This window comes from Uloborus diversus, chromosome 3 (assembly GCF_026930045.1).
Source record: "Uloborus diversus isolate 005 chromosome 3, Udiv.v.3.1, whole genome shotgun sequence".
Classification (NCBI taxonomy): Eukaryota; Metazoa; Arthropoda; class Arachnida; order Araneae; family Uloboridae; genus Uloborus; species Uloborus diversus.
In genome coordinates, this window is record NC_072733.1 from 110,683,047 (window position 1) to 110,695,167 (window position 12,121).

At 29.6% G+C, this 12,121-nt stretch overlaps 1 protein-coding gene across 2 annotated transcripts in view; it reads right to left on the reverse strand.

The window, feature by feature from the left end:
* LOC129218209 (small glutamine-rich tetratricopeptide repeat-containing protein beta-like) overlaps positions 1-12,121 on the reverse strand; it is a 74,732-nt gene that overhangs the window by 11,946 nt on the left and 50,665 nt on the right. For both annotated transcript variants that reach the window (XM_054852425.1, XM_054852426.1), the window contains exons 8-10: positions 10,361-10,429; positions 7,426-7,463; positions 1,581-1,700 (exon numbers count right to left, since the gene is read on the reverse strand). In XM_054852425.1, coding sequence (XP_054708400.1) covers positions 1,581-1,700; positions 7,426-7,463; positions 10,361-10,429 — 227 coding nt within the window. The remainder of the gene's footprint in view (positions 1-1,580; positions 1,701-7,425; positions 7,464-10,360; positions 10,430-12,121) is intronic.

Genomic DNA, 12,121 nt, shown 5'->3' on the forward strand with positions numbered 1-12,121 from the left:
AGTTACCCTTCTTTGAACCCTTTCCAATACAAAAATATCTTTCTTCAGATAAGGCGACCAAAACTGAACAGCATACTCCAAATGAGGTCTTACTAAACTCCTATATAAAGGCAGAAGAACTTTCTTAGATTTGTTTGAAATAGATCTATTGATGAACCCAAGCATTTTGTTGGCTTTGTTACTAGCAATACTGCACTGTTGACTAAACTTGAAGTCCTGATTTATAAAGACACCCAGATCCATAACTTTTTCTGCCTGATTTATGACTGAACCCTGTAAACGATATCTCATACGCTTATTTCCATGACCTAAGTGTAGCACTTGACCTTTCCCTACATTAACTGCCATACCCCATTTATCTGCCCACTTAGTAATATGATCTAAATCCTCTTGCAGCTGTTTTACTTGTTCTTCATTTTCGACAATCCCCATAACTTTTACATCGTCAGCAAAACAATTCATGCTTCCAGAAATATTTTCATTGATGTCATTCATAAATATAATAAACAAAAGAGGCCCTAAAACTGATCCTTGAGGAACCCCATTTAAAACATCACTCCAATTAGAATGATTTCCTCTCACAACTACTCTTTGTTTCCTACCAGTAAGCCAATTTCTAACCCAAAGTAAAGTTTTTCCTCCTATTCCAATGTCAGCTAACTTGCTGAGAAGAGCAACATGCGGTACCTTGTCAAAAGCTTTTTGAAAATCAATATAAACAACATCCACACATTTTTTGTTATCTAAAGCTGAGGTAACCTTGTCGTAGAAATGCAATAAATTAGTAGTACAGGATTTACATTACTATACTACTCTTTTACCTCTTTTACAGGAAAAACATTTTGGTCGTCGCATTTCCAACACATTTTTTGCTCTTTGGTAGGCTGTTATTTTGAAATTCATGTTCATTGCTTTTCTTTTTTTCCTGCGAATTACTGATCTTTTCTCTGCGCATTTCGCCCTTTTTTGCAAGACATTTTAAAATTTTTAAACTATAATAATATAAAATGCTCGAAAAAAAAGCATCATAAATAATCCAAAGAGCTGCCAACATGTATGCAAGCTCATCAACTATCTCAGCAAAAAAGAAATGCCTGGTGCAATTGATAAATCGTAACACATGAGCACTCATATGGCATCAGAAACTATCATGTGATAAGCAGGTGTGAAAAATTAAAATTTAATTACAGGCATTGGTGATCTTCAGTACTCTGACGCTATTATAGAACTGCTGTTAAAAAAAAATTAAATTCAGTATATTGGAGATAAAATGATTGAAGTGTCGAAATGACACCGCACCGGCGTTCTAGGTAAATTCACCCGTAAAATCAATTTTTAAAAAGCTAATTTCTCATAACTTTGTGCGTGAGTTTTCCTTATATATTAAAAAAGAATCACGAAAATTCGTATGGATCCCGTGCGAATTTTAAATTTTGCCTAACTTTAAAAATACCGAGGTGTCGAAATAACACTTCTCGGCATTCTAGTGTTTAAAAAAAAATCGACACAAAATGAGTGAAGACAACTGGAGGTTTTTAATGAATATTTGTAAAAAATACAAATATTTTTTTCTAACTTACGCTTCATACAATACATTCATATTTCCATTATCCAGGCCAGGAGGCGGAGCATCGCCATCACCTCCTCTTGGTGATTGTGCAGCATTTGGATTCATACCACCTGCCATTGTGGATGTGAGGCTACAAAAAAATGAAAAAATGATACTAAATTCCTTTTTAAAAAAATTAATGATCTTTCATAGTTGAAGTGTAAGAATAAAAATTAAATAATTCACACTTTAATAGAAAACAGAATTAAATAACACAAATCTACATATTGTTGCTTCATAGCAACAGTAAGATATGCAGGGAGAGGAGTGCTGATGACCTTTGAAATGTGAGAAATTGATAAATTTGAAAACAGAGGTAACTAAAAGGTGACCAAAAGCAATTTGTTAAGAAATCAAAAAACAGAAAAGGATTATCCCTTTTTATTGAAATTTACCAAAATAGCCTATATACTTTTTCAAAGACTAATTTTGAACATGAATATTATAGGACTAGAAGTAGTAAAATAAAAATTTTAAGACATTTACAAAAAACTTTCAGTGTAAACTGTTTCCTTAAAATATTTTTTTTTAAAATCAAGATAGTAAAGCCTGAAATTATGAAGTAAAGAACAAGATGATGTATTTATCGAACATATACTTTATGTTATTTTGTCATATTTTCATTTTCTTTTCTTTTTATAAGGGCTAGATTTAACTTGAAGAATTATCAGGGTCAGTCCACAATGACTGATATTACAAATTGACTATTTTTAACTTATAAATATAACACTGTCTTGAAATTAAATTGTTTCTTCTGAAATTGATCTAATCTCTTTTGATTCTAAAATATCATGATATGGTACATCACTGCCCCCACACTTGTCTTCAGACTTGAAAAAAAAATATTGTATGAAATTATGGGAATAAAAAAACGTGACTGATGTTACGCAGAAGAGACATTAAGAAAAGTGACTTGTATATAATTTGAAATTCTTTTCAAACTAATAACGTAAAATCTAAACAAATTTCTTCCCCTTAAAATAGAGATTTCCGACTTGATGAATACACTTTGTTTTGTTGGAAAAAAAACTAAGAGAATAAAAATTATTTAACACCCGTGACTGATGATAACAAAGATTTTGTGACTGATATTACATTTTTGCCTTTCTGCAGCAGTCAATGAATGCCATTTGTGCAATTTCTCTGAGGTTTATTAATAAAAAGAGAAATGTGACTGACGTTACTGTGACTGATGTTACACATTTTAAATGAGTTTTCAATAATTAAATTCAACTAGTTTTAAATATTTAAGGGATTAATTATAAGATATCATAAATGAAGAGAATATGACTTCTTATAAACTTGGGTTTGTTTTTGTTTAAGCAATGTAAACTTTTATACAATTTCAGGACTGATGTTACATTAGAGTATGAGGCCTAGTTTGAATGAGCAATATTTTTGTGATTCTAAAAATTTCTATTGGCTTCCAGCTCAACTTATCCTTTTTTGGTGATTTTTTTTTAGCATTCCAAAGTCAATCAAAATTTAGCAAAAAGTCATAAACCCCAAGAACAAGTGGTAACAGAACTTTTTTTTTTTTAAATTTGTGGAGTGTAAATAAGCATTTAAAATTTATAGTATTTTTGAATTCCTGAAAAACAATGACACAAGAAGAGACATTTAAACAAAATGCAAATCAACCAACTTTTTTGGAACTGCACAGAGACTAAAAAGAAGAAAAAATGCAAATATGAATTTTTATGATTTTTTTCACAAACTAATTTTTTAGGAGTACTCGAGCAATTATCGCGATCTTTTTGCACTTGTTATATGCGAGTTTGACAATATTGCCTTATATTTATTGCTTTTTACTACAAAGTGATGTGATAACATTTGATTTTCTTCTTTTTACTGTCTTCTGATTTAGTTCTAATTTTTCTTTCACTTTTTCTTCAGCTTGGATACTCCAGATACAGCCCTATACTCCCGAGCATAGCTTGAGCTAATTTTGCTGCTTTAAGGTCATTTTTTCCAGAGCTTTTTTTAGTTTCTGAGAAGCTCCAGCAAACAGCTCTTCTCCTGCTGCTTTGCTTTGAAGATGCTACTTTTTAAAATTATTTTCACTGTAAAGGCTATCATTTAGATATTTTTCAAGAAATTAATTATTAAAAAACAGATTTTTCTAAAGCACATTTCAAGAAAAGTGAGAAAGGTGACATAATTGCAAAAGGTGACTAAAAGTAACCAAAATTTCAAAAAGGCGACTCCTCAGTATGGACATCTAATCCCAGGAATAACAGTAAGATATCCTACTGTTGCTTTGAAGCAAGAATATAGAACAAGCATTTAACTTTAACATTCCATGGTCGCAGAACCTGACAAGTTGAAACATGATCTTTAAATCTACACTACTTACTACTTTAGATATAGTACAGTAGAGCAATGGTCTCAGTGCTCGTGCTTGTTCCAAGCACCCCCTTTTCCACTTCATACTACTTTAGATCTACACTACTTAACTGATTTTTAAATCTACATTACTTATGCACATAAAAGAGTGACCGCACTATCATTCTGGCTTTAAAAAAATTTCCTCTCTCCTTTGTTGTTTTGGTGTAACCTAGCTTGATCTGTTTCAGGTTAATCTGTACCATTTGCTCGAGTATGTATGCAATTCATTTGCAATAATGACCAATCCGTTTTTAGCTTTTACATACACTGTTGTTGTTTCTGCTATAGTTTATTTGTATGCAAGTGTTATTGATCTTCTTAAGCTATTGTATACACTACAGGGGGTAAAACTGTTTGGAAGGACAAGAATACTGACTTTACTGACCAAAATTTATGAAATACTGACAAATACTGACTAAATACTGACCAAATTCTATCTAAAGATCAAAAACACTATAAACTTTGGCATGACAAAAAAGAGCATTATACTTAGTGGAATAGATGCTAGCTTTATTTATAATGTCCTGCAACATGACGTGAAGCTTATTTGATACAAATTTTGACTGAAAGTTGTGAGTTTAATACATATATTTACTGAATAATGAAAAAAACTTTTGTGAAGCTACGAAAATAAATTAAAAGATCTTGCATCAGATCAAAATGTTATTAAATTATAAAGAGCAGTGTTTCATCCACAATTTTTTAGGGAACTCACTGGAAAACAACTTTATGAAAATTTCTGATATCAGGAAATACAAAGTGAAAAAAAATCTACACATTTAATCCTGTTGGGTTTTAGTTTTAAAAATATTTTAGTAAAATCCAGAACACAGTTAAAAGATTGTTTTAACTACTAATCAGCAAATAGTTTTTCATGTACAGAAACTAAGTTCACTTATCACTGTAAGAACTTATGATGAAAGTTAAAGGCAGCAAATAATGATAACAATTTAAACATAAATTCTTTCTTATCTCTAAATTTTACACAAATGTAGTTGTCATGTATACCTTATTACGCTGATATTATCTTCATCTTACTTAACACTTTGGACAAAAATTGGAAAATTTTTCTAAGAGATTTTTTCAATGATGATTAAATGCAGAGTATAAGAATGTAAAGCATAATTAATGGTTGCATAAATTTCAAGATAAAACATCCAGGCAATGCTTTTATGTAGTGAATACAGATGATATATAGTCTAGTAAATCTGCAAATAAATTGGAAAATACCAGTTTATATACACAGAGGTTAATATATAATGTGTTTTTGTGCAAATTTATCATACAAACACAAGGCCGTATCCACTATCTCTGACCTTAATTAGTACATAATTTTTTTAACTAAGCAAAATATTTTAACACTTTTGTGACAGTATATAATCTTGACACATAGCAAAATTTATTACTAAAATAATTGAGCACCTTATAATACACACAATATGAAATTAATTTGGAAGCTTTTACAACAAAGTCCACTATCTACATATATGCACTCTCTTTCTCAACACAGCCCTAAGTAAATACAAATTGTGAAAATTCAGAATTTAATGATAATGCTGAAAATTATGTTTTATTTCTTACATACTAAAATGAATTTTAAATTTTAACTTATAATTTTACTCATGAGTTAACCTATACCAGGGGAAGTGAAAAATAGTTCATAACGGGAAAGTGACTTCTCGGAGACCGCACTGTTTTTTATTTTTTTTTAAACTGTCTAATTAAGATAGATTTATCTTATTCCCCTTAAACATTTTTTTTTGGACTTTTATTTGCACCAAAAAAAAAAATATATATATATATATATATATATATATATATATATATATATTTTATATTTTTTAGTTGAAGTGTAACTTTTTTGAGGAAATTTTACTCAAATCTTAAGGTTTTCGGAGAAAAATCATATGCTGCAGTACATAATATATTACTTGTAATAAAAACAAAATACAGTCGAACCTCCATATATCGAACTTCCACATATCGAAATTTTCTGCATATCGAAGTCTCAGCAAATTTCAATGCTCATTACATAGAAAAATTGTTAATATTTATCGAAAAAATCTCTCTGTATCGAAAGTTTTTTCGAAGACATTCGTAGATTCTTTTTTTTTTTCACTTTTGACTGTTTGTCTCATGAAAAATGAAGGTTAGGGAAGAAAGTTATATTTACTAAAGGTTGCTAAGAAACTCATGAGAAATCAGGGTTTGAGGGGTGTGTAGATCGTTCTGGAGTTCTTAAATTCCCTCAAGTTTATTTCAAATCTTAGTTGTAATAAGTAACACAGTAAAATCAGTTTCAAGTTATCCTTTTTGTTTGTTGATTATCATTCCTAGTCTTTTTAGCTTCAGTAAAATCATTAATTTTTAGTAGATTAATTTTTTTACTTTTCTCTCGATTACATTATCAAAACGAAAATCCCCTCATGTTGCGAATCAAGTTGAACTGCTGAAGAATGAAGATGTATGAAGGCACAAAAATGTATTTTCTGTTAATTTTTCAGTTATTAACTTTCGTTTAATCCGATGCTCGTATAAATTAGAAATTGGGTTTCATGCACGAAAATTAACTTTAATTTTAATGTTTTAGGAGATTTTTATGACAAAATAAGATTGTTTCTATATATCGAAATTTCTATATATCTAATTTTTTCTGGTAATTTGCTACTTCGATATATGGAGGTCCGACTGTAATTTACTAATGATTTTATTTTAGTTATTTAATACATATGGAAAATTTGAATCCCAGAAACTTAATTTTATCACATAAGGAAAATTTTGATAGTACTTTAATTTTTAGTACATAACACTGCATGTCCAGGAATAATTCAGCCATCATTGTCTCTAGAACATTCTTTGCATAACTTTTGGGAGCATTTCAAACTCTAAACCTTATCTAGAATATTTTGCATCTGTTCCACTCAATATAATCTGTTCCACACAATTTATATGGATCATATAAATGAATGCATCTCTTCGGTCCTAACTTAAAGAGCCATGCATACTACTACCAAAAGTTTTAACACTGAAGGGGAAAAGAAGGGGGGGGGGGGGGTCCTAAAGAATGCAATAAAATGTAAACCAGATACACTTGCCAAAATATACTGATAAGCAAGGGCCAGTTCAAGGTTACAAAACAAAAAGCTATTATTAAAGATCATTCAATCTGACAAAATATGAAATAGGGGTGGTGGGATTAACTTTTAAATGGTCTGTACATATCCCCTGTTATGGGTCAAACAAAGAATTTTAACTATTGGAACAACAAAGCTGTTGAAGCACTTAAAAAAGTGGATATCCCCAAACTGGGGTGTCAACTTATAGCACATTTCATTTGAAAATCACACAAAAATAAAAACTTTCTCACTATAGAAAACTGAATATAAGAGAATACTTATCAGAGAATTGGAAAAATGAAATCGACTTACGCACTGATGATATTTGGATCTTGCATTAAGGAAGACGCCTAGAAAAGCAGGAACAATGATTATATGTAGATATCCACTACTCAAATTATCAAATCTCAAAATGATCACACACTACAAGTCACCTGGAGATTAACTGCACATTTAGCTGGTTAAAGAACACCTGGGATAAATCCAGGTTTTATTTTTTGAATAATCAATTTGTGAAAAGCAAAATATTTATCTAATTTTTTTGTATTAAAGAGAAATTATTATGAATTTCCTTTTTTTTCTGAAAAAAGTTATATCAGGTAAAAGTTTAAACATGGTTAAAATTTAAATGTAATTTTTCCTCAGAAAAATCCGATTTGATACACAATAATATTCTTTAAATCAAAATATTGAATAAAAGTATTTACTCAAAAAAATGGATTCCCAGAGTAAAAGATTTTTCCAATTTGAGTCAATAATAATATAATAAATCTACTAGTGAGGAAAGAACCATTAAAAAAGATATAAAAGTTTCCTTTCTTCTTTTTTTAATTTAGAGAGATGTTTTGTTAAATAAATATTTCATTTTAAAAACAAATAAAAGAATTAAGCAAATAAATTTTTTAAGTACAGTATAACTTTGATTTAACGACACTGAATTTATTTCTGAATTTAACGATGAATTTCACTGGCCCAGATTTACCTGCATTAATGTCCATGCTCCTCGATTTAATGATATAATGGATTTAATGATACATTTTTAATGTCCCTTGACAATCGTTAAATCGGGATTACACTGTACTAAAATTAAGTTAATACATAAATTAAACAAATAAATTTTTAGAAAAAATAACAAAAATTTTCATACTAAGCCTGCAAACATCAAAATAATATAGACCTTTTAAAGGAATAGATGGGCCTTTCTCCTACAGCGAAACGTATTTCGCACTGTCATCATGATTCTTCCGAGAATCACGTGATCAAGGGACATTGTATCTCTCTATTCTCGGGCAACAATGACATAACAATGCAAAGTGTTTAAAAGAGTAGGGTTTTCTGAAGATTTACATTGTACTAATGTGACAAATCTCTATCTGTGAATCTGAGCTTTTCTAGTGTAAGAGGGTTTGATAAATGCAATGCTATTGCTAATTTTAGTTAAAAATTCAATGCCATAGTTAACTTTCTGAATAACCTAAATTTTTACTGCTAAAGGCAATAAAAGTCCCCTGCAGAGTCAAATTTAGAATATTTTAAACAATTTACTGCAGATGCAGAGCATTATATTAAGTCACTAAAAGTGATGGAAAATTAGTTATAAGATGTCGGCGGAAAACAGAATTTTTAGGTTTATAAGAAAACTTTCAAATTCGGTTGTTGTAAATTTAAATGAGCATATCTTTGAAACAGTAGCAGCTGATAATCACATTAACAAGTTCATAAAATTAATTGTTATTAATTAGTTAAACATTAGAATGAAACATGCAGTGGATTCAAACAATGAAATTAATTCACAAAGACCAATATGTAGGAGACGAACAAAATTAATATTGTTTAAGGAAGAATAATTTTCTTCACTCCTGATTTTAAATTTTCAGAATTATATTTTGAGGGACACACAAACAAAAAAGAGAATTGAATTGGGGAAGGGGGAGAGGAGAGTTAAGCTGCCATATATGTAGTTTAAAATTGAGCTGAAAAGAAACAAATGAATTCATTTTTTGAGTACTTTTAAACTTAAAAAAATGTTGAAGTTGACTAAAAATCTTGAAGAAACCAAAGTTATTGTTTGACTCATATATTGTTGGTATGTAACACATGCGAATATTATTTAATTGAAGGAATTGATATTCAATACTATTTGAATTCTAATTGATTTAAGAATTTACATGTAGTTTTATGTAAAATTGTAGCAAACTTCAAAAGATTTGTTGAAAGTACGCATTGATCTATATGTATTTAAAAAATTTGTTTGAAATAAAATTTATGAGGTTAAATTTTGTTTAAGATTTTTCTTCTATATTTAACACTGAGGACGTCTGTTTCAACTCAATATTTAAACACTTAGAAATGGCATACCCGTCTGCTTCAAAAGTTATTATGAGAAAATATCTAATGGACCATTCCATAAAAAAACTGCTATTTATCCCGTTTTTCATTGAAAAGTTAATATAACTAAAAAAGGTAAACAACAATTTTTGATTAAGGACGACACATACATTTGTGATTTCTTTTAAAAATTTTTTTGTTCATTACCTTTTTTAATTATTACTTTTATAAATTTTTTAAAAAATATATAAGCTGTCACGTGCTGGACAAAACGTCTACTTTTGTCGGGATTGGACCTAATGCTTTTATTTCCTGTAATTTCCCAAAAGATAGTGGTAAAAAGCGATTCTCTTTGATAAGGGAAAGAGTTTCTTGTGAGGGGTGTCTCTTGATCGCGTTATGTCCAACGGAGGATGTTGATGTGTGCTCCGAGGAGAAAAGCGGGGAGAAGCCACATCTACTCTATTTTAAGATCTATGCTAAATAACTTCCATCTTTTAAAATGATTGAAATATTAATAGGATGCAAAAAGATTGAAGTCTCAAACAGTTACTTGAAAAAGTTGCCTTTAAAATTAGTAATTAGCTTCCATGTTATGATCACCAAAATTTTAGCATAATAAAAAACATCTCAAATTAGTTCTCTTCAATTGGATCTTGAAAGTTGGTGGATTTCAAGTCGGCGGACTTGTGGCTCCCCTGTATTACATTAAGCAGATGATTTCTTTAGGTATGGTTGTGGTGTTTTAGCAAGTTCGTCCCTTTACTGAATGGCCACTAAATCAGGGTTTTAAAGTATTTGTAATAGCACACTTACCATTGCTTGAAAATCAAATTGAATTTCTGAATACTATTTAAAAAAAAGAATTTTCATAAAAATAGATAGCAACTATAATTTTAAGAGATTAAATGGAACTTGCCATGTTTCGAAAAATTGGATTGCTAAATAATGTCCTCCAATCAACTTGAGCTAGGCCAGCGAGAGGACCCTGAAAATAATATAATATCAATGCAATAAATGATATAGTGGTAAATTAGTTTTGCCATGCTTTATAAATAAGATGCATAATTCTGTGAAAAAATATTGCCTTATCATAAAATCTTTTTAATTCATGACAGGAAAAATAAAGGCAGAAGAGTATGTGCAGGATGCTAAATAAAAAATTCAAGTGGCAGATTGCCCAAGATAAGTCTAGTGCAAATCAGCAAGAGGCATATAAGTTTGTGCAAGAAATGTGAAATAAGGTATGTAAGAAAGTTTTACAGAATTAATATGCAATAATAGTTTTATTAGCAATTTCTAGGCAATGCAAACTATACTGAAACTTGATAAAATAATACTATAAAGTGGTAAGCAATTTGTAATTGCTATTTGAAAATGTTCTACAGATAAACTTCTGTGATCATTGCCAATCTTAGGCTAAATTTAAATGACTATTTCTTAGAAAATAATGTAGCTGCAAGAAAAATTAAAATGTTGCTGTAATAATGGAAAAAGAAATGTAAGCCAAAATTGCTGAAAATGTAAAAAAATAAAATCTGAATCGGTGATCAAATGAATGAGGAGAATCTGTATTATTTTATTTATTTATTTTCTTAAAGCAAAGGAAACATTATGAGTGCAAAAAACATTCTATCTCCATAAAAGAAAAAAAAAAAAAACCTTTTGAATTGGTCAGTGGACGAGCAACAAAGTATTCTATTCTATGGTAATGAGAAGAAAGGGAAGTCAAGTAAGGAAATTATTTCTTATTATTTTTTAACAAGTGAGGAAAGTGATACAATGTGTACAGAAATAATATTCTAATAAATATATATTTCTAAAATGTTGCTTGGATTACAATCATTGTTTTTCAATGGAAAAACTATTCAAAGTTACTGATTTTTACAAGAAAAAAATTTTACTTCTCAATTTTACTAAGAATACAGAATTTTATCAAAATATGGAAAAATGGCACATCCCACAATAGTTTGTTTTTCAAGGTTTGTCGAGTTTAGGAATTTTTTTTACTTTTGTAGTTTCAAAGATCATAAATCCAGCATCAACTGCATTAGAAATAATCATTCATTGTATAGAGAAAAGTTCATTTTAAAAACCTCTGAACTCCATTAGAAAGTCCTTGATTACATGAAAGAACTACAGGGTGTCCGAGAAAGATCCGTACAACTTCAAAAATTTATTGAAAAAGAAACAATAGGGTTACAGCGAAACTAATTAGTACATTAGATAGAATCTCAAAAAGTTTTTTTTCCTATAACTTAAGTTATTACCTTAGGAAATTTCTACATGAGACCCTTTCGTAGCACGAACAATATCAAAACAATAATCCAATTCCATCCACGACCGTTTCAGCATGCTAACATCAACAGTAGCTACAGCTGTTTGGATGTTTTGTTCCGTTGTGTTTGCGTATCGGATTTTGTTTCGATAAACCACGCAACACATTGAGCTTTCTTCACGCGATCCGCAATTGAAATAACTAAAATGCTTTAATATTCCTTTGCGTGACATATAGCGCCATATATAGTCAGAAACATACTGCAGAAAAAAACTTTTTGAGTTATTCTATCTAATGTACTAATTAGTTTTGCTGTAATCCTATTGTTTCTTTTTCAATAAATTTTTGAAGTTGTACAGATCTTTCTCGGACACCCTGTATTTCCAACCTTGCAATGCTACG